The 24,594-nt window shown below is 39.2% G+C and overlaps 1 protein-coding gene across 6 annotated transcripts in view; it reads left to right on the plus strand.

Annotated features, from left to right (window-relative positions):
- The window catches only part of ano10a (anoctamin 10a), a 306,259-nt gene that overhangs the window by 27,231 nt on the left and 254,434 nt on the right, over window positions 1–24,594 (plus strand). For 5 of the 6 annotated variants that reach the window (XM_077526020.1, XM_077526019.1, XM_077526021.1 and 2 more), the window contains one exon: window positions 21,147–21,292. The exons of the other annotated variant lie outside the window; for it this stretch is intronic. In XM_077526020.1, coding sequence (XP_077382146.1) covers window positions 21,163–21,292 — 130 coding nt within the window. In that variant the 5' untranslated portion in view covers window positions 21,147–21,162. The remainder of the gene's footprint in view (window positions 1–21,146; window positions 21,293–24,594) is intronic. 6 annotated transcript variants of the gene reach the window in all.

Consider the following 24,594-nt stretch of genomic DNA (forward strand, 5'->3'; position numbering starts at 1 on the left):
AAATTTTGATGCCCCGCCCTCATCATATAGTATTTCCAAAAGTCAAGATTTTTCCTTCTGTTGTTGGCTCAGGTCTTGACATGGTCCAGTTCAAGTCTTAACTCAGTCGGATGAAACGTGTAGGAGAAGTGGGCAAAAGTATGCCCCCTGAAAATGTGCAAAAATCGTCAAAAATGGGACATTCAAAAATTCGTAGCTCACTTCCTGTTCATTTTAGCATATGGGTCCAAGAGACTTTTTTGTAGGTCTTTGGCTCCCTCATACACCTAAAAATTTCTAGGGGGCGCTATTGAGTCATTTTTGTAAAAATAGGACAATACATGATAAAATATTGCTTATTTTGCCAGGCCAGATGTGTGTGCCAAGTTTCATGAGTTTCTGCGCATGTTTAGACCATCAAAACTAGCGTTGTTTTCTTGGCGAACAGTGCTTAGCCACGCCCACAGCGATTCGCGAAAACTCACAAACTTCGTGTTGTGACATCATGAAGGCCGAAACCCCCATCTGAGCAAATATGAGGTTGGTCCAGTTAACGTGTTTGGAGAAAAATGTACAAGAAAAATCGTAAGAAAAAAAATTGCCACTAGGTGGCGCTATCAGTTAGATGAAATATAAGTTCGTACATGTCTTTAGGGCTGGACTCTCATCAAATGTGTGAAATTTTGAGAAGATAGGATCATCTCGGTCAAGTTAATGCAGCTTTTATTTTCACGAAAAATTATCAGATTTTGTGGCACCGTAGCGGCCACGCCCTTTGGACAAAAGTTACAATATTCGGTGTGGGGCATGATCAACATCTTAAGGCTTTTCTGACCAATTTTCAACTGGATCCCTTCAATGAGCTCAGCACAGTAGCTAAAAACGTAAAGTATGACATTTATTGTTACCACTAGGTGGCGCTATATTATAACTGAATTTTATCATATAGATGTTTTCAGGCCGTGACTATTACGTTGCCTGAGAAGTTTGAGATTTTTTGGAGCTTGAACATGGGAGTTATTAAGCATTTGCTCTTTCTGGACAAATGAAATTTTAAAGGCAATATTTGATGTCCCGCCCCCGTCATATAGTATTTCGAAAAGGCAAGATTTTTTGCCCAGTTGTTCTCTTAGGTCTTGAGATGATAAATGTCAAGTTTGAAGTCAATTGGATGAAAAATGTTTGCAAAGGGAGAAAAAGCATGACCACAGTGAATGTGCCAAAATAGGCCAAAATTGGACATAAAAAAATTCATAGCTCACTTCCTGTACATTTTAGCTACATGGTCCCAATGGACTTTTTTTTGTGTGTCTCGGAGTGCTACACGTGCCTGCCAATTTTCGTTGCTCTAGCTCAAACGTGCCGGGCTTGGTTTTAATTTATCTACGCTAGGGGGCGCTATAGAGTCGCGTTGTTATGATGACTTCATAATATCAAATTTTTCGCCGGACCTGAGGAGTGTGCAAAGTTCGGTGAGTTTTCGTGAATGTTTAGGTACCCAAAATCGCGATCGTTTGCGGAGAATAAAGAAGAAGAAGAAGAAGAAGAATTTTTACAAAAACAATAGGGACCTCGCAGCGGTCGCTGCTCGGGCCCTAATAATTTTTACAAAAACAATAGGGACCTCGCAGCGGTCGCTGCTCGGGCCCTAATAATAATAATAATAATAATAATAATTTTTACAAAAACAATAGGGACCTCGCAGCGGTCGCTGCTCGGGCCCTAATAATAATAATAATAATAATTATTATTATTATTATAATAAGAATTATAATAATAATAATAATCCGATCGAAAAACAATAGGGACCTCGCAGCGGTAGCTGCTCGGGCCCTAACTAGAGCTGCGAGCAGCTATAAAGGGCCCTCGCAGCCCGGGCCACGTTGGGGTACTTGCACGTTGGGGTACTTGCACGTTGGGGTACTTGCACATTGGGGTACTGGCACATTGGAAGCAGAATTTCTTTGAAAATGGCATGATAAACCATTATATGTGGAGTTTTTATTTTTATTTATTTTTTGCCAGGTGTGATGAGTGCGTCAAGCTCACTGGGTTTTGGTGATTGTTAAGATCTGCAAAAATCAGCGTCTTTTTTTTAATTTTTTGTATTTTTAGGCAATGAGTTGCCCTGATTTGTATTTTTCATAAAAGTATATATACACACATCATCGCTCATACTCATTGCACAATGTTGCTTTTATTGTCCAAAGAGGCGATCAAAAAAAAGTACATATGTTTGGATCGGTCTGATGCCAGTGAACATATTGAGTGGTGGAAAGTAAAAAAATATTCATAAATGACTTAGTTATCACACTTAAAATGAGTTTACAATTTTTGTAAAAATACCGTAAGTGAGGCATTTTTTTTATGCCTCAAGGACTAGGTGGCGCTGTATTTATAACTGAATTTTGACATAGAGATACCTTCAGGACTTGACTATAAATATACATTTCAAGTATGGGATTTTTTATAGCATGTACCTGGGAGTTAAGCATATCCTTCAGTCACGATATTGCTTTTAATGTCCATAGAGGCTATCAAAACTACATAAAACTAAATAACAAAAATATGTATGTTTGGTTAGGTCTGATGCCAGTGAACATTTTGAGTGGTGGAAAGTAAAAGAATATTCATAAATGACTTAGTTATCACACTTAGAATGAGTTTACATTTTTTGTAGAAATACCGCAAGTGGGGTATTTTTTTTTCATGCCTCAAGGGCTTGGTGGCGCTGCATATATAACTGAATGTTGTCATAGAGAGAGCTTCAGGACTTGACTATAAATATACATGTCAAGTTTGGGATTTTTTGTCCATAGAGGCTATCAAAAATAAATAAAACAAAATAAAAAAGTACGTATGTTTGGATCGGTCTGATGCCAGTGAACATTTTGAATGGTGGAAAGTCAAAGAATATTCATAAATGACTTAGTTATCACACTGAGAATGAGTTTACAATTTTTGTAAAAATACCGTAAGTGGGGTATTTATTTTTCACGCCTCAAGGGCGAGGTGGCGCTGCATATATAACTGAATGTTGTTATAGAGATAGCTTCAGGCCACGACTATAAACATACATATCAAGTTTGGGATTTTTTGGAGCATGTACCGGGGAGTTATTAAGCATATCCTTTTTCATTGCGAAACACAAATTTTGATGCCCCGCCCTCATCATATAGTATTTCGAAAAGTAAGGATTTTCCCGCCTGTCGTTGGCTCAGGTCTTGACATGGTCCAGGTCAAGTCTGAAGTCAGTCGGATGAAACGTGTAGGAGAAGTGGGCAAAAGTATGCCCCCTGTAAATGTGCAAAAATCGTCAAAAATGGGACATTCAAAAATTCGTAGCTCACTTCCTGTTCATTTTAGCACATGGGTCCAAGAGACTTTTTTTGTAGGTCTTGGGCTCCCTCATACACCTAAAAATTTCCAAAGATCTTGCTTAAACGTACAACCGGGGCTGCGTCGTTAAAAATTTCTAGGGGGCGCTATTCAGTCATTTTTGTAAAAATAGTACAATCCACGATAAAATATTGCTCATTTTGCCAGCCCAGATGTGTGCGCCAAGTTTCATGAGTTTCTGTGCATGTTTCGGCCCTCAAAATTGTCGGTTTTCTTGGCGAACAGCGCTTAGCCACACCCACAGCGATTCGCGAAAACTCACAAACTTCGTGTTGTGACATCATGAAGGCCGAAACCCTCATCTGAGGAATTATGAATTATTATAAAATTTCATTTGTCCAGAAAGAGCAAATGCTTAATAACTCCCATGTTCAAGCTCCAAAAAATCTCAAACTTCTCATACAACTTAATAGTCACGGCCTGAAAACACTATATGATAAAATTCAGTTCTACATATAGTGCCACTTAGTGGCAACAATAAATGTCATACTTTACGTTTTCAGCTACTGTCACGAGCTCGTTGAAGGGATCCAGTTGAAAATTGGCCAGAAAAGCCTTAAGACCTTGATCATGCCCCACACCGAATATTGTAACTTTTCGGCAAAGGGCGTGGCCGCTACGGTGCCACAAAGTCTGAAGATTTTTCGTGACAATTAAAGCTGCATTAACTTGACCGAGATGATCCTATCTTCTCAAAATTTCACACATTTGATGAGAGTCCAGCCCTTAAGACATCTACGAACTTATATTTCATCTTACTGATAGCGCCACCTAGTGGCATTTTTTTTTCTTACGAATTTTCTTCTACGTTTTTCTCCAAACATGTTAACTGGACCTACCTCATATTTGCTCAGATGAGGGTTTCGGCCTTCACGATATCACAACACGAAGTTTGTGAGTTTTCGCGAATTGCTGTGGGTGTGGCTAAGCGCTGTTCGCCAAGAACACAACGCAAGTTTTGAGGGTCTAAACATGCACAGAAACTCATGAAACTTGGCACACACATCTGGCCTGGTACAATGAGCAATATTTTAATGTTGATTGTGCTATTTTTTTTTTAAAAAGACTCGATACCGCCCCCTAGAAATTTTTAACGAAGCAGCCCCGGTTGTACGTTTAAGCAAGAACGACGAATATTTTTAGGTGTATGAGGGAGCCCAAGACCTACAAAAAAAGTCTCTTGGACCCATATGCTAAAATGAACAGGAAGTGAGCTACGAATTTTTGAATGTCCCATTTTTGACGATTTTTGCACATTTACAGGGGGCATACTTTTGCCCACTTGTCCTACACGTTTCATCCGACTGACTTCAGACTTGACCTGGGCCATGTCAAGACCTGAGCCAACGACAGGGGAAAAAATCTTGACTTTTCGAAATACTATATGATGAGGGCGGGGCATCAAAATTTGTGTTTTGCACTGAATAATGATATGCTTAATAATTCCCCGGTACATGCTCCAAAAAATCCAAAACTTGACATGTATGTTTATAGTCAAGGCCTGAAGCTATCTATATAACAACATTCAGTTATATATGCAGCGCCACCTAGCCCTTGAGGCATGAAAAAAAAATAACCCACTTACGGTATTTTGACAAAAATTGTAAACTCATTCTCAGTGTGATAACTAAGTCATTTATGAATATTGTTTTACTTTCCACCACTCAAAATGTTCACTGGTATCAGACCTATCCAAACATAAGTATTTTTTATTTAGTTTTATTTATTTTTGATAGCCTATATGGACATTAAAAGCAGTATCTTGAATGAAGGATATGCTTAATAACTCCCCGGTGCATGCTTCAAAAAATCCCAAACTTGACATGTATATTTATAGTCAAGGCGTGAAGGTATCTCTATGACAAAATTCAGTTATAAATACAGCGCCACCTAGTCCTTGAGGCATGGAAAAAAAAAAAAAAAACACGGTATTTTGTCCAAAATTTGTCAATTCATTGTGTTATAAGTAAGTCATTTATGAATATTCTTTTACTTTCCACTAAAGATGTTCAGTGGTATCATATATACTTTTTTATTTTGTTTTATTTACTTTTTGATAGCCTCTATGGGCAATAAAAGCAACATTGTGCAATGAGTACGTGCGATGATGGGTATATATACTTTTGCAAAAAATACCAATCAGGTCAACTCATTCCCAAAAAATAAAAAAGGACGCTGATTTTTGAAGATCTTAACAATCACCAAAACCCATTGAGCTTGACACACACATCACACCTGGCAAAAAAAAAAAATCCACATTTAAAGGTTTATCATGCCATGTTCAAAGAAATTTTGCTCCAATGTGCTAGTACCCCAACGTGCGAGTACCCCAACGTGCAAGTACCCCAACGTGCAAGTACCCCAACGTGCAAGTACCCCAACGTGCAAGTACGCCAACGTGGCCCGGGCTGCGAGGGCCCTTTATAGCTGCTCGCAGCTCTAGTTAGGGCCCGAGCAGCGACCGCTGCGAGGTCCCTATTGTTTTTGTAAAAATTATTAGGGCCCGAGCAGCGACCGCTGCGAGGTCCCTATTTTGATAGCCTCTGTGAACATTAAAAGCAATATCGTGAATGAAGGATATGCTTAATAACTCCACGGTACATGCTCCAAAAAAAAATCCCACACTTGACATGTATGCTTATAATCAAGGCCTGAAGGTATCTCGATGACAACATAAAGTTATAAATACAGCGCCACCTAGCCCTTGAGGCATAAAAAAAAAAAAACACACATACGGTATTTTGTACAAAAAATGTAAACTCATTCTAAGTGTGATAACTAAGTCATTTATGAATATTCTTTTAGTTTCCACCACTCAAATTGTTGACTGGCTTCACACCGATCCAAACGTATGTACGTTTCCATTTTGTTTTATTCATTTTTGATTGCCCCTTTGGACAATAAAAGTAACATTGTGCAATGAGTACAACGAGCGATGATGTGTATATATACACACTTTTACAAAAAATACCAATCAGGGCAACTCATTGCCTAAAAATAAAAAAGGACGCTGATTTTTGCAGGTCTTAACAATCACCAAAACCCATTGAGCTTGACACACACTGGCAAAAAAAATATTCTACATGTAAACGTTTATTATGCCATTTTCAAAGAAATGTTGCTTCCAATATGCCAGTACCCTAACGTGCAACTACCCCAACGTGCAAGGACCCCAACGTGGTCCGGGCTGCGAGGGCCCTTTATAGCTGCTCGCAGCTCTAGTTCTTCTTCTTCTTCTTCTTCTTCTTCTTCTTCTTCTTCTTCTTCTTCTTCTTCTTCCTCTTCTTCTTCTTCTTCTTCTTCCTCTTCTTCTTCCTCTTCTTCCTCTTCTTCTTCCTCTTCTTCTTCCTCTTCTTCCTCTTCTTCTTCCTCTTCTTCTTCCTCTTCCTCTTCTTCTTCTTCTTCTTCTTCTTCTTCTTCTTCTTCTTCTTCTTCTTCCTCTTCTTCTTCCTCTTCTTCTTCCTCTTCTTCCTCTTCCTCTTCTTCTTCTTCTTCTTCTTCTTCTTCTTCTTCTTCTTCTTCCTCTTCTTCTTCTTCTTCGTAAACGATCGCATTTTTGAGGGTCTAAACATTTACGAAAACTCACCAAACTTTGCAGTCTCTTCGGGCCCGGCGAAAAATTTGATATTTTGTAGTTGCCATAACAATGCGACTCTATAGCGCCCCCTAGCGTAGAAAAATTAAAACCATTCCTGGCCCGTTTGACCTAGAGCTACGAAAATTGTCAGGCACGTGTAGCACCCTGAGACGCACAAAAAAGTCAGTGGAAGCCATTTCTTAAAATGTACAGGAAGTGAGCTATGAATTTTTTTATGTCCAATTTTGGCCTATTTTGGCACATTCACTGTGGTCATGCTTTTTCCCCCTTTGCAAACATTTTTCATCCAATTGACTTCAAACTTGGCATTTATCATCTCAAGACCTGAGAGAACAGCTGGGCAAAACATCTTGCCTTTTCGAAATACAATATGACGGGGGCGGAGCATCAAATATTGCCTTTAAAATTTCATTTGTCCAGAAAGAGCAAATGCTTAATAACTCCCATGTTCAAGCTCCAAAAAATCTCAAACTTCTCAGGCAACGTAATAGTCACGGCCTGAAAACATATATATGATAATGATCTTCTCAAAATTTCACACATTTGATGAGAGTCCAGCCCTAAAGTCATCTACTGACTTATATTTCATCTAACTGATAGCGCCACCTCGTGGCAATTTTTTTTCTTACGAATTTTCTTCTACGTTTTTCTCCAAACACGTTAACCGGACCTACCTCATATTTGCTCAGATGAGGGTTTCGGCCTTCATGATGTCACAACACGAAGTTTGTGAGTTTTCGCGAATTGCTGTGGGTGTGGCTAAGCGCTGTTCGCCAAGAAAACAACGCCAGTTTTGATGGTCTAAACATGCACAGAAACTCATGAAACTTGGCACACACATCTGGCCTGGTAAAATGAGCAATATTTTATTGTTGATTGTGCTATTTTTAAAAAAATGACTCAATAGCGTCCCCTAGAAGTTTTTAACGAAGCAGCCCCGGTTGTACGTTTAAGCAAGAACGACGAATATTTTTAGGTGTATGAGGGAGCCCAAGACCTACAAAAAAAGTCTCTTGGACCCATATGCTAAAATGAACAGGAAGTGAGCTACGAATTTTTGAATGTCCCATTTTTGACGATTTTTGCACATTCACAGGGGGCAGACTTTTGCCCACTTCTCCTACACGTTTCATCTGACTGAGTTAAGACTTGACCTGGACCATGTCAAGACCTGAGCCAACAACAGAAGGAAAAATCTTGACTTTTGGAAATACTATATGATGAAGGCGGGGCATCAAAATTTGTGTTTCGCACTGAAAAAGGATATGCTTAATAACTCCCCGGTACATGCTCCAAAAAATCCCAAACTTGACATGTATGTTTATCGTCAAGGCCTGAAGCTATCTCTATGACAACATTCAGTTATATATGCAGCGCCACCTAGCCCTTGAAAAAAAAATACCCCACATACGGTATTTTGTACAAAAAATGTAAACTCATTCTAAGTGTGATAACTAAGTCATTTATGAATATTCTTTTAGTTTCCACCACTCAAAATGTTCACTGGCATCAGACTTATCCAAACATATATATATATATTTTTTTTTTTGATAGCCTCTGTGGACATTAAAAGCAATAACGTGAATGAAGGATATGCTTAATAACTCCACGGTACATGCTCCAAAAAAATCCCACACTTGACATGTATGCTTATAATCAAGGCCTGAAGGTATCTCGATGACAACATTCAGTTATAAATACAGCGCCACCTAGCCCTTATATTATATTAAAAAAAAAAACCCACATACGGTATTTTGTACAAAAAATGTAAACTCATTCTAAGTGTGATGACTAAGTCATTTATGAATATTCTTTTAGTTTCCACCACTCAAATTGTTCACTGGCTTCACACCGATCCAAACGTATGTACTTTTCCATTTTGTTTTATTCATTTTTGATTGCCCCTTTGGACAATAAAAGTAACATTGTGCAATGAGTACAACGAGCGATGATGTGTATATATACACTTTTGCAAAAAATACCAATCAGGGCAACTCATTGCCTAAAAATAAAAAAGGACGCTGATTTTTGCAGGTCTTAACAATCACTAAAACCCGTTGAGCTTGACACACACACTGGCAAAAAATATACTACATGTAAACGTTTATGATGGCATTTTCAAAGAAATTTTGCATCCAATATGCCAGTACCCCAACGTGCCAGTACCCCAACGTGCAAGTACCCCAACGTGCAAGGACCCCAACGTGGCCCGGGCTGCGAGGGCCCTTTATTGCTGCTCGCAGCTCTAGTTATTAGGGCCCGAGCAGCGACCGCTGCGAGGTCCCTATTGTTTTTGTAAAAATTATTATTATTATTATTATTATTATTATTATTATTATTAGGGCCCGAGCAGCGACCGCTGCGAGGTCCCTCTTGTTTTTGTAAGAATTCTTCTTCTTCTTCTTCTTCTTCTTCTTCTTCTTCTTCTTCTTCTTTATTCTCCGCAAACGATCGCATTTTTGAGGGCCTAAACATTTACGAAAACTCACCAAACTTTGCAGTCTCTTCGGGCCCGGCGAAAAATTTGATATTATGTAGTTGTTATAACAACGCGACTCTATAGCGCCACCTAGCGTAGAAAAATAAAAACCAATCCCGGCCCGTTTGAGCTAGAGCTACGAAAATTGGCAGGCACGTGTAGCACTCCGAGACGCACAAAAAAGTCAGTGGAAGCCATTTCCTAAAATGTACAGGAAGTGAGCTATGAATTTTTTAATGTCCAATTTTGGCCTGTTTTGGCACATTCACTGTGGTCATGCTTTTTCCCCCTATGCAAACATTTTTCATCCCATTGACTTCAAACTTGGCATTTATCATCTCAAGACCTAAGAGAACAGCTGGGCAAAAAATCTTGCCTTTTCGAAATACTATATGACGGGGGCGGGGCATCAAATATTGCCTTTAAAATTTAATTTGTCCAGAAAGAGCAAATGCTTAACAACTCCCATGTTCAAGCTCCAAAAAATCTCAAACTTCTCAGGCAACGTAATAGTCACGGCCTGAAAACATCTATATGATAAAATTCAGTTATACATATAGCGCCACCTAGTGGTAACAATAAATGTCATACTTTACGTTTTTAGCTACTGTGCTGAGCTCGTTGAAGGGATCCATTTGAAAATTGGTCAGAAAAGCCTTAAGATGTTGATCATGCCCCACACCGAATATTGTAACTTTTCGCCAAAGGGCGTGGCCGCTACGGTGACGCAAAGTCTGAAGATTTTTCGTGAAAATAAAAGCTGCATTAACTTGACCGAGATGATCCTATCTTCTCAAAATTTCACACATTTGATGAGAGTCCAGCCCTAAAGACATCTACGAACTTATATTTCATCTAACTTATAGCGCCACCTAGTGGCAATTTTTTTTCTTACGAATTTTCTTCTACGTTTTTCTCCAAACACGTTAACTGGACCTACCTCATATTTGCTCAGATGAGGGTTTCGGCCTTCATGATGTCACAACACGAAGTTTGTGAGTTTTCGCGAATTGCTGTGGGCGTGGCTAAGCGCTCTTCGCCAAGAAAACAACGCCGGTTTTGAGGGTCTAAACATGCACAGAAACTCATGAAACTTGGCACACACATCTGGCCTGGGAAAATGAGCAATATTTTAATGTTGATTGTGCTATTTTTACAAAAATGACTCAATAGCGCCCCCTAGAAATTTTTAACGAAGCAGCCCCGGTTGTACGTTTAAGCAAGAACGACGAATTTTTTTAGGTGTATGAGGGAGCCCAAGACCTACATAAAAGTCTCTTGGACCCATATGCTAAAATGAACAGGAAGTGAGCTACGAATTTTTGAATGTCCCATTTTTGATGATTTTTGCATATTTACAGGGGGCATACTTTTGCCCACTTCTTCTCCACGTTTCATCCGACTGAGTTAAGACTTGACCTGGACCATGTCAAGACCTGAGCCAACGACAGGGGGGAAAATCTTGACTTTTCGAAATACTATATGATGAGGGCGGGGCATCAAAATTTGTGTTTCGCAATGAAAAAGGATATGCTTGATAACTACCCGGTACATGCTCCAAAAAATCCCAAACTTGACATGTATGTTTATCGTCAAGGCCTGAAGCTATCTCTATGACAACATTCATTTATATATGCAGCGCCACCTCGCCATTGAGGCATAAAAAAAAAATACCCCACATACGGTATTTTGTACAAAAAATGTAAACTCATTCTAAGTGTGATAACTAAGTCATTTATGAATATTCTTTTACTTTCCACCACTCAAAATGTTCACTGGCATCAGACTTATCCAAACATGTACTTTTTTATTTATTTTTGATAGCCTCTATGGACATTAAAAGCAATATCGTGAATGAAGGATATGCTTAATAACTCCACGGTACATGCTCCAAAAAAATCCCACACTTGACATGTATGTTTAGAGTCAAGGCTTGAAGGTATCCCTATGACAACATTCCATTATATATACAGCGCCACCTAGCCCTAGAGGCATAAAAAAAAATACACCAACTTAACGGTATTTTTACAAAAAAAAAAAAAAATCCACATGTCAAGGTTTATCATGCCATTTTCAAAGAAATTCTGCTTCCAATGTGCCGTACCTAAACTTGCCAGTACCCCAACGTGCTAGTACCCCAACGTGCAAGTACCCCAACGTGGCCCGGGCTGCGAGGGCCCTTTATAGCTGCTCGCAGCTCTAGTTATTATTATTATTATAACAAGAGCAAAATGCTTAATAACTCCCATGTACAAGCTCCAAAAAATCTCAAACTTCTCATGCAACTTAATAGTCACGGCCTGAAAACATCTATATGAGAAAATTCAGTTATACATATAGCGCCACCTAGTGGTAACAATAAATGTCATACTTTACGTTTTTAGCTACTGTGCTGAGCTCGTTGAAGGGATCCAGTTGAAAATTGGTCAGAAAAGCCTTAAGATATTGATCATGCCCCACACTGAATATTGTAACTTTTCGCCAAAGGGCGTGGCCGCTACGGTGCCGCAAAGTCTGAAGATTTTTCGTGACAATAAAAGCTGCATTAACTTGACCGAGGTGATCCTATCTTCTCAAAATTTCACACATTTGATGAGAGTCCAGCCCTAAAGACATCTACGAACTTATATTTCATCTAACTGATAGCGCCACCTAGTGGCAATTTTTTTTCTTACGAATTTTCTTCTAGGTTTTTCTCCAAACACGTTAACTGGACCTACCTCATATTTGCTCAGATGAGGGTTTCGGCCTTCATGATGTCACAACACGAATTTTGTGAGTTTTCGCGAATTGCTGTGGGCGTGGTTAAGCGCTGTTCGCCAAGAAAACAACGCCAGTTTTGAGGGTCTAAACATGCACAGAAACTCATGAAACTTGGCACACATATCTGGCCTGGTAAAATGAGCAATATTTTATTGTTGATTGTGCTATTTTTTAAAAAAAGAATCAATAGCGCCCCCTAGAAATTTTTAACGAAGCAGCCCCGGTTGTACGTTTAAGTAAGAACGACGAATATTTTTAAGTGTATGAGGGAGCCCAAGACCTACAAAAAAGTCTCTTGGACCCATATGCTAAAATGAACAGGAAGTGAGCTACGAATATTTGAATGTCCCATTTTTGACGATTTTTGCACATTTACAGGGGGCAGACTTTTGCCCAGTTCTCCTACACGTTTCATCCGACTGATTTAAGACTTGACCTGGACCATGTCAAGACGTGTGCCAACGACAGGGGGAAAAAATCTTGACTTTTCGGAATACTATATGAAAAATTTGACATGTATGTTTAGAGTCAAGGCCTGAAGGTATCTCTATGACAAAATTCAGTTATATATGCAGCGCCACCTAGCCCTTGAGGCGTGAAAAAAAAATACCCCACTTACGGTATTTTGTACAAAAAATGTAAACTCATTCTCAGTGTTATAACGAAGTCATTTATGAATATTCTTTTACTTTCCACCACTCAAAATCTTCACTGGCATCAGACCTATCCAAGCATACGTATTTTTTATTTATTTTTATTTATTTTTGATAGCCTTTATGGACGTTAAAAGCTGTATCGTGAATGAGTGATATGCTTAACTCCTCGGTACATGCTTCAAAAAATCCCAAACTTGACATGTATATTTATAGTCAAGGCCTGAAGGTATCTCTATGACAAAATTCAGTTATAAATACTGCGCCACCTAGTCCTTGAGGCATAAAAAAAACCACAAAAAAAAACCACTTACGGTATTTTGAACAAAATTTGTGAACTCGTAAGTGTTATAACTAAGTCATTTATGAATATTCTTTTACTTTCCACTACTCAAGATGTTCACTGGTATCAGACCGATCCAAACATCTGGATTTTTTTAATTCAGTTTCATTTTTTTTTATCGCCTCTATGGACAATAAAAGCAACATTGTGCAATGATTACAAGCGATGATGGGTATACATACTTTTGCAAAAAAAAAAAAAAGTCAGGTCAACTCATTCCCTAAAAATAAAAAAGGAAACTGATTTTTGCAGATCTTGACAATCACCAAAACACATTGAGCTTGTCACACACATCACACCTGGCAAAAAAAAATTCACATGTAAAGGTTTATCATGCAATGTTCAAAGAAATTTTGCTCCTAATGTGCCAGTACCCCAATGTGCGAGTACCCCAACGTGCAATTACCCCAACGTGGCCCGGGCTGCGAGGGCCCTTTATAGCTGCTCGCAGCTCTAGTTAGGGCCCGAGCAGCGACCGCTGCGAGGTCCCTCTTGTTTTTGTAAGAATTCTTCTTCTTCTTCTTCTCCGTAAACGATCGCATTTTTGAGGGCCTAAACATTTACGAAAACTCACCAAACTTTGCAGTCTCTTCGGGCCCGGCGAAAAATTTGATATTATGTAGTTGCCATAACAATGCGACTCTATAGCGCCCCCTAGCGTAGAAAAATAAAAACCAATCCCGGCCCGTTTGACCTAGAGCTACGAAAATTGCCAGGCACGTGTAGCACCCCGAGACGCACAAAAAAGTCAGTGGAAGCCATTTCCTAAAATGTACAGGAAGTGAGCTATGAATTTTTGAATGTCCAATTTTGGCCCATTTTGGCACATTCACTGTGGTCATACTTTTTCCCCCTTTGCAAATATTTTTCAGCCAGTTGACTTCAAACTTGCCATGTATCATCTCAAGACCCAAGACAACAACTGGGCAAAATATCTTGACTTTTTGGAATACTATATGACGGGGGCGGGGCATCAAATATTGATTTTAAAATTTAATTTGTCCAGAAAGACAAAATGCTGAATAACTCCCATGAACAAGCTCCAAAAAATCTCAAACTTCTCACGCAACTTACTAGCCACGGCCTGAAAACATCTATATGATACAATTCTGTTATATATATAGCGCCACCTAGTGGTGACAATAAATGTCATACTTTACGTTTTTAGCTACTGTGCCAAGCTCTTTGAAGGGATCCAGTTGAAAATTGGTCAGACAAGCCTTAAGATGTTGATCATGCCCCACATCGAATATTGTAACTTTTCGCCAAAGGGCGTGGCCGCTACGGTGCCGCAAAGACTGGTAATTTTTCGTGGCAATAAAAGCTACTTTTACTTGACCCAGGTAATCCTATCTTCTCAAAATTTCACACATTTGATGAGAGTCCAGCCCCTAAGACATCTACGAACTTATATTTCATCTTACTGATAGCGCCACCTTCTGGCAATTTTTTTTCTTACGATTTTACTTCAATGTTTTTCTCCAACCACATTAACTGCACCTACCTCATATTTGCTCAGATGAGGGTTTCGGTCTTCATGATGTCACAACACGAAGTTTGTGAGTTTTCGCGAATCGCTGTGGGCGTGGCTAAGCGCTGTTCGCCAAGAAAACCACACCAATTTTGAGGGCCTAAACCGGCATAGAAACGCATGAAACTTGGCACACACATCTGGCCTGGCAAAATGAGCGATATTTTATCCTGGATTGTGCTATTTTTACAAAAATGACTCAATAGCGCCCCCTAGAAAATTTTAATGAGGCAGCCCCGGTTGTACGTTTAAGCAAGATCTACGAAAATTTTTAGGTGTATGAGGGAGCCCAAGACCTACAAAAAAGTCTCTTGGACCCATATGCTAAAATGAACAGGAAGTGAGCTACGAATTTTTGAATGTCCCATTTTTTACGATTTTAGCACATTTACAGGGGGCATACTTTTGCCCACTTCTCCTACACGTTTCATCCGACTGACTTCAGACTTGACCTGGGCTATGTCAAGACCTGAGCCAACGACAGGGAGAAAAATCTTGACTTTTCTAAATACTATATGATGAGGGCGGGGCATCAAAACTTGTGTTTCGCAATGAAAAATTATATGCTTAATAACTCTCCGGTACATGCTCCAAAAAATCCCAAACTTGACATGTATGTTTATAGTCAAGGCCTGAAGCTATCTCTATGACAACATTCACTTATATATGCAGCGCCACCTAGCCCTTGAGGCATGAAAAAAAAATACCCCACTTACGGTATTTTTACAAAAATTGTAAACTCATTCTCAGTGTGATCACGAAGTAATTTATGAATATTCTTTTACTTTCCACCACTCAAAATGTTCACTGGCATCAGACCTAACCAAACATACATATTTTTGTTATTTAGTTTTATGTATTTTTGATAGCCTCTATGGACATTAAAAGCAATATCGTGAATGAAGGCTACGCTTAATAACTCCCAGGTACATGCTCCAAAAAATCCCAAACTTGACATGTATGTTTATCGTCAAGGCCTGAAGGTATCTCTATGACAACATTCAGTTATATATGCAGCGTCACCTAGCCCTTGAGGCATAAAAAAGAAATACCCCACATACGGTATTTTGTACAAAAAATGTAAACTCATTCTAAGTGTGATAACTAAGTCATTTATGAATATTCTTTTAGTTTCCACCACTCAAAATGTTCACTGGCATCAGACTTATCCAAACATATATATTTTTTTATTTATTTTTGATAGCCTCTGTGGACATTAAAAGCAATATCGTGAATGAAGGATATGCATAATAACTCCACGGTACATGCTCCAAAAAAAATCCCACACTTGACATATATGCTTATAATCAAGGCCTGAAGGTATCTCTATGACAACATTCAGTTATAAATACAGCGCCACCTTGCCCTTGAGGCATAATATATATTAAAAAAAAAAAACATACGGTGTTTTCTACAAAAAATGTAAACTCATTCTAAGTGTGATAACTAAGTCATTTATGAATATTCTTTTAGTTTCCACCACTCAAATTGTTCACTGGCTTCACACCGATCCAAACGTATGTATATTTCCATTTTGTTTTATTCATTTTTGATTGCCCCTTTGGACAATAAAAGTAACATTGTGCAATGAGTACAACGAGCGATGATGTATATATACACTTTTACAAAAAAGACCAATCAGGGCAACTCATTGCCTAAAAATAAATAAGGACGCTGATTTTTGCAGGTCATAACAATCACCAAAACCCGTTGAGCTTGACACACACTGGCAAAAAAAATATTCTACATGTAAACGTTTATTATGCCATTTTCAAAGAAATTTTGCTTCCAATATGCCAGTACCCCAACGTGCCAGTACCCTAACGTGCAAGTACCCCAACGTGCAAGGACCCCAACGTGGCCCGGGCTGCGAGGGCCCTTTATAGCTGCTCGCAGCTCTAGTTATTCTTCTTCTTCTTTTTCTTCTTTATTCTCCGCAAACGATCGCGATTTTGGGTACCTAAACATTCACGAAAACTCACCAAAGTTTGCACACTCCTCAGGCCCGGCGAAAAATTTGATATTATGAAGTCGTCATAACAACGCGACTCTATAGCGCCCCCTAGCATAGAAAAATAAAAACCAAGCCCGGCACGTTTGAGCTAGAGCAACGAAAATTGGCAGGCACGTGTAGCACCCCGAGACGCACAAAAAAGTCTATTGGGACCATGTAGCTAAAATGTACAGGAAGGGAGCTATGAATTTTTTTATGTCCAATTTTGGCCTATTTTGGCACATTCACTGTGGTCATGCTTTTTCCCCCTTTGCAAACATTTTTCATCCAATTGACTTCAAACTTGGCATTTATCATCTCAAGACCTGAGAGAACAACTGGGCAAAACATCTTGCCCTTTCGAAATACTATATGACGGGGGCGGGGCATCAAATATTGCCTTTAAAATTTCATTTGTCCAGAAAGAGCAAATGCTTAATAACTCCCATGTTCAAGCTCCAAAAAATCTCAAACTTCTCATGCAACTTAATAGTCACGGCCTGAAAACATCTATATGATAAAATTCAGTTATACATATAGCGCCACCTAGTGGTAACAATAAATGTCATATTTTACGTTTTTAGCTACTGTGCCGAGCTCGTTGAAGGGATCCAGTTGAAAATTGGTCAGAAAAGCCTTAAGATGTTGATCATGCCCCACACCGAATAGTGTAACTTTTCGCCAAAGGGCGTGGCCGCTACGGTAACGCAAAGTCTGAAGATTTTTCGAGACAACAAAAGCTGTATGAACTTGGCCCAGATGATCCAATCTTCTCAAAATTTCACGCATTTGATGAGAGTCCAGCCCTAAAGACATCTACGAAGTTATATTTCATCTTACTGATAGCGCCACCTCGTGGAAATTTTTTTTTAACGAATTTTCTTCTACGTTTTTCTCCAAACACGTTAACTGGACCTACCTCATATTTGCTCAGATGAGGGTTTCGGCCTTCATGGTGTCACAACACGAAGGTTGTGAGTTTTCGCGAATTGCTGTGGGCGTGGCTAAGCGCTGTTCGCCAAGAAAACAACGCCAGTTTTGAGGGTCTAAACATGCACAGAAACTCATGAAACTTGGCACACACATCTGGCCTGGCAAAATGAGCAATATTTTATCATGTATTGTCCTATTTTTACAAAAATGACTCAATAGCGCCCCCTAGAAATTTTTAACGAAGCAGCCCCGATTGTACGTTTAAGCAAGATCTACGAAAATGTTTAGGTGTATGAGGGAGCCAAAGACCTACAAAAAAGTCTCTTGGACCCATATGCTAAAATGAACAGGAAGTGAGCTACGAATTTTTGAATGTCCCATTTTTGACGATTTTTGCACATTTTCAGGGGGCATACTTTTGCCCACTTCTCCTACACGTTTCATCCGACTGAGTTAAGACTTGACCTGGACCATGTCAAGACCTGAGCCAACAACAGATGGAAAAACCTTGACTTTTGGAAATACTATATGATGAGGACGGGGCATCAAAATTTGTGTTTCGCACTGAAAAAGGATATGCTTTATAACTTCCCGATACATGCTCCAAAAAATCCCAAACTTGACATGTATGTTTATCGTCAAGGCCTGAAGGTATCTCTATGACAACATTCAGTTATATATGCAGCGCCACCTAGCCCTTGAGGCATGAAAAAAAAATACCCCACTTACGGTATTTTGTACAAAAAATGTAAACTCATTCTAAGTGTGATAACTCAGTCATTTAGGAATATTCTTTTACTTTCCACCACTCAAAATATTCACTGGCATCAGACCTAACCAAACATACATATTTTTGTTATTTAGTTTTATGTATTTTTGATAGCCTCTTTGGACATTAAAAGCAATATCGTGAATGAAGGCTATGCTTAATAACTCCCTGGTACATGCTCCAAAAAATCCCATACTTGAAATGTATATTTATAGTCAAGGCCTGAAGGTATCTCTATGACAAAATTCAGTTATAAATACAGCGCCACCTAGTCCTTGAGGCTTAAAAAAAAAATGCCTCACTTACGGTATTTTTGCAAAAATTGTAGACTCATTGTAAGTGTGATAACTAAGTCATTTATGAATATTCTTTTACTTTCCACCACTCAATATGTTCACTGGCATCAGACCGATCCAAACATACGTATTTTTTATTTAGTTTTATTTATTTTTTTGATCGCCTCTATGGACAATAAAAGCAACATTGAGTACGAGCGATAATGTGTGTATATATACTTTTACGAAAAATACCAATCAGGGCAACTCATTGCCTAAAAATAAAAAAAAGACGCTGATTTTTGCAGATCTTAACAATCACCAAAACCCATTGAGCTTGACACACTCATCACACCTGGCAAAAAAAAAAAAATAATCCACATGTTTATCATGCCATTTTCAAAGAAATTCTGCTTCCAATGTGCCAGTACCCCAATGTGCAAGTTCCCCAACGTACAAGTACCCCAACGTGGCCCGGGCTGCGAGGGCCCTTTATAGCTGCTCGCAGCTCTAGTTATTATTATTCTCTATTCTCCGCAAACAATCTCATTTTTGAGGACCTAAATATTTATGAAAACTCACCAAACTTTGCACACTCTTCAGGCCCGGCGAAAAATTTGATATTCTGCCGTTGTAATAACTATGCGACTCTATAGCGCCCCCTAGCATAAAAAAATAAAAACCAAGCCCGGCACGTTTGACCTCGAGCTACGAAAGTTGGCAGGCACGTGTAGCACCCCGAGACGCACAAAAAAAGTCTATTGGGACCATGTAGCTAAAATGTACAGGAAGTGAGCTATGATTTTTTTTATGTCCAATATTGGCTTATTTTGGCACATTCACTGTCGTCGTGCTTTTTCTCCCTTTGCAAACATTTTTCATCCAATTGACTTCAAACTTGGCATTTATCATCTCAAGACCTGAGAGAACAACTGGGCAAAAAGTCTTTCCTTTTTGAAATACTATATGACGGGGGCAGGGCATCAAATATTGCCTATCAAATTTCATTTGTCCAAAAAGACAAAATGCTTAATAACTCCCATGTTCAAGCTCCAAAAAATCTCAAACTTCTCATGCAACTTAATAGTCACGGCCTGAAAACATCTATATGATAAAATTCGGTTCTACATATAGCGCCACCTAGTGGTAACAATAAATGTCATACTTTACGTTTTCAGCTACTGTCACGAGCTCGTTGAAGGGATCCAGTTGAAAATTGGTCAGAAAAGCCTTAAGATCGTGATCATGCCCCACACCGAATATTGTAACTTTTCGCCAAAGGGCGTGGCCGTTACGGTGCCACAAATTCTGATAATTGTAAACTCATTCTCAGTGTGATAACTAAGTCATTTATGAATATTCTTTTCCTTTCCACCACTCAAAATGCTCACTGGCATCAGACCTATCAAAACATACATATTTTTTATTTAGTTTTATTTATTTTTGATAGCCTTTATGGACGTTAAAAGCAGTATCGTTACTGAAGGATATTCTTAATAACTACCCGGTACATGCTTCAAAAAATCCCAAACTTGACATGTATATTTATAGTCAAGGCCTGAAGGTATCTCTATGACAAAATTCAGTTTTAAATACTGCGCCACCTAGTCCTTGAGGCATAAAAAAAAAAAAAAAAAACACGGTATTTTGAACAACATTTGTGAACTCATAAGTGTTATAACTAAGTCATTTATGAAATTTCTTTTACTTTCCACGACTCAAGATATTCACTGGTATCAGACCGATCCAAACATATGTACTTTTTTTATTTTGTTTCATTTTTTTTTTGATCGCCTCTATGGACAATAAAAGCAATGATTGTGCAATGAGTACGAGCGATGATATAGACTTTTGCGATTAAAAAAAAAAAAACAGTCAGGTCAACTCTTTCCCAAAAATAAAAATGGACGCTGGTTTTTGCAGATCTTAACAATAACCAAAACCCATTGAGCTTGACACACACATCACACCTGGCAAAAAAAAAAATCCACATGTAAAGGTTTATCATGCCATGTTCAAAGAAATTTTGCTCCTAATGTGCCAGTACCCCAATGTGCGAGTACCCCAACGTGACCAGGGCTGCGAGGGCCCTTTATAGCTGCTTGCAGCTCGAGTTCATTTATTTATTTTCTCACTGACTCCAAAGAGTGGCGGCTAGGATTTAGGAGCCTTGATTGAATTATAGCGGAATCACTGGGCTGTTATTAACAAATTAATTTTTCACAAGAGATTTATTTTTTAGAGTACGGCAATTTATATATATTTAAAGTTTGCGTTGACGCTTCCCTTTTGAAATCAGAAAGTTGTCATTCAATGCTACCTGATACTGACCTTCAATGAATCAAAACAGCCAGGTTTTGTGAAAATCGAACTTTTCCCACCCATCTGCTAATATTTTGCTTTTTTTTTTTTTTTCTTATGACATTTACAGGTGAGAGTAGATTCTAATGGAGGTTTTAGGCAACAGATGCGGTCCTGGGATTTTACCATTGGTGGTGGTGGTACTGTCCCCAGACACTAAAGAGGAAACTGTTGCATGGCTACTGAGGAGGATAAGAGAAAAACAGCAGGCTGGAGGTACGTACTTTTTAGGGGTGTTCGATTCGGTTCGGCAATACATCGGGATATTACAGCGCACGATTCTTGTTTCGATTAAAATATGCGGCCAAATTGATGTTTAAACATCAATTTTTGATGGAAATATACAACAAAGAAGTCTTACTTAGGGTAAGGGTTCACACTTTAAGCATGAAAGAATGTTATATTAATTAGAGATAGACCGATATGCTTTTTTCAGGGCCGATACCGATACCGATTATCGGTAGTCAAGGAGCCAGATAACCGATATTTGAAGCCGATATTCATTTGCAGTAAAAGTTGAAATGTTGGCACCAAATTTTTGAATAATGCAAACCCTAACCGTTCTTTACAATGGATTCTCACACTGCACTTTTCATTTTACATCCTTCCATCTGCTATAAGACGTTGGTGGCGGGGGGAGTTAAATGTGGGGGCCAACGTGACATTACCTTTTATAGCATTTGGGATACTTTTAGTTTTATTCTATAAATGTTATATTTTTATATTTTGAAGTAATAGGAGGAACCCTGTCATTCAAACTGTGCATCAGCTGTGGCATTACTTATGACTACAGCAAAAAAAAAAAAAAAAAAAAAATTCCATGAGAAAAACTATTCATCCCTGAACACCATACAGTTCTTGTAGACCTTATTATGTTTATTGTTATTGTTACCATATCGACAGTATTGATAAGCTTAGGATCTTAAATCGAGAACAGCAATATCATACTACTTTGGGTGGGGTGCGGGGGGGTCGTGGGGGGATGGGGGCTGGGGACCGGTGGGGCGCTGTGGGGGCCCGCTGGGCCTCGTTCTGCGGCCTTGGGCTCGGGGGTGTGGGCCGGGGCTGGGGCGGGGGTGTTCCGGGTATCTGGGTCGGCTCGCTGACCGGTGTCCGCTCGGGTGGCTTGGGGGTGGCCTTGGTGCTGCCGCGGCCTGGGGATTCCGGGGGGGGTGGGGGGGGGGGGGGGTGCTCGCTTTGCTGGACCGCGGTTGACGGCTTCTCTCTTTGGTGGTGGTCCTTATGCATGCCAGATCCGTCGCACCAGCATCTACTGAAACTCAACAGAAGTACCCTCTCCCTCCCACAGCCCCTTGAATCAGTTGGTGCTGGTGTCTGTGGTTCTCACTTTTCTTTATCTATCCTTCCCTCCTTCCTCTCTTTAGTTTTTCCTCTGGTCACTTGAGATCTTAATTTATTAGAAGTATGAGGTTTCTGGGGTTGGCATAAGACTCCGGTTTTGTAACCACGCAGGAGGGGTCTTGTTGGTGCTGGACTTCACTTTGATGGATTGGATGTACTGGCTTCTATTGATCTCACTCTGCCTTATCGATCCTTCCCTCCTTCCTCTCTTTAGTTTTTCCTCTGGGCTCTTGAGATCTCGCTAAATTTGCTGGAATTTAGAGGCTTCCGGGGTTGGCGTAAGACTTTGATTTTGTAATCATGGGGAAGGCAGGAAGTGTTTGGTCGGTGCTGGATGTCACTTTGATTTACCTTTCTTTTCTCTTTATTTCTTTTTTTTCTGACCTTTTCTCTGGTCTCCTGACCATTTAAATCTCACGACTCTGGCAAGATTCTGAAGTACCTGGTTAAGGCGAAGGGTAATGGGATATTTATAAGGTTTTAGGTGAATGAATGAGTATAAATTTATACGTATTTGCACGCACGCACGCAAACGCACGCAAACGCACACACGCAAACGCACGCACGCACGCAAACGCACGCACGCAAACGCACGCACACATACACACACACAAAAAAAAAAAAAAAAAAAAAAAAAAAAAAAAAAAAAGGAAAAGAGCAATGATGACAAGACGTTGAATCGGTAAGACTACCGAATGAACAATTCTGAGCTCTTCAAAAAAAAAAAAAAAAAAAAAAAAAAAAAAAAAAAAAAAAAAAAAAAAAAAAAAGTTGAAATGTTGGCACCAAATTTTTGAATAATGCAAACCCTAACCGTTCTTTACAATGGATTCTCACACTGCACTTTTCATTTTACATCCTTCCATCTGCTATAAGACGTTGGTGGCGGGGGGAGTTAAATGTGGGGGCCAACGTGACATTACCTTTTATAGCATTTGGGATACTTTTAGTTTTATTCTATAAATGTTATATTTTTATATTTTGAAGTAATAGGAGGAACCCTGTCATTCAAACTGTGCATCAGCTGTGGCATTACTTATGACTACAGCAAAAAAAAAAAAAAAAAAAAAATTCCATGAGAAAAACTATTCATCCCTGAACACCATACAGTTCTTGTAGACCTTATTATGTTTATTGTTATTGTTACCATATCGACAGTATTGATAAGCTTAGGATCTTAAATCGAGAACAGCAATATCATACTACTCCTCTCTCCAAGAGAACTGTCAAAAGACAGCTTCAGGATACAACACACTTCATCATGTAGTTTACTGCCACTGAGGATGCCCCAATCAACGCAGAAAAAGGTAGAGTAAAATAACTTGGTTATAATAATAGTAAGAATAACTTGGTTAAACAGACATTGTTGCGGTGGACCGCTGCCAGTTTCTGCAGTTTAATGTGTTTTACACTTATAGACACGTGTGTGTGTATATGGGCACACTATTCTCTCACTACTGTACTGTACTGTACTGTATCACTTAATGGCACAGATTTACTAGTCTAAATAACTGGGCTGCAACATTGCTAATTCACATTAACAAGCACTATCTTAGCTGTCCACATGAATAGTTACTAAAACACGAGAAAGTTGTACAACACACCAAACATTAGCTCTTTATTCAAAGTATGATGCACGTAACGAAATTACATCACTGAACATTAATTGCAGCCGACTACGGCCGTAGATGTTACATATTAGTGGCATCCATTGAGAGGATAATGTCCCAACTGACGGCAGACATGACGTGAAAAGAGAGACAAAACGAGCAAATAAGCACACTATACTTTAGTGCACTTCTCTACTAATGCCTAACATACGGAAGAGAACACGTTTGTGTAGTTAAAACGGTGTTTGAGACACTTAATTTGTTACGGAGCGGACTTTAACGAGGTGCACAACGAGCTGTCAATCAAATCGACGTAGAAGCTTAAGGCACACAACGGCAAACCAGTGCGACAAAAAACACACAATATAAAGTAACTAAACGCTATTTAGTGTCACTGTGGCATCGAACTGCATAATAACTGCGATGCAACAAGTAGTGGACGTGACCCAGAATGCAATGTGTGCGTCACGAGAGGTAAATATAATGACATTACTCTACTCTTAACATGGAACTAGACAATATAAAAATGACAAATGTTAATATTTG

Source organism: Festucalex cinctus, chromosome 7, assembly GCF_051991245.1.
Source record: "Festucalex cinctus isolate MCC-2025b chromosome 7, RoL_Fcin_1.0, whole genome shotgun sequence".
Taxonomy (NCBI): domain Eukaryota; kingdom Metazoa; phylum Chordata; class Actinopteri; order Syngnathiformes; family Syngnathidae; genus Festucalex; species Festucalex cinctus.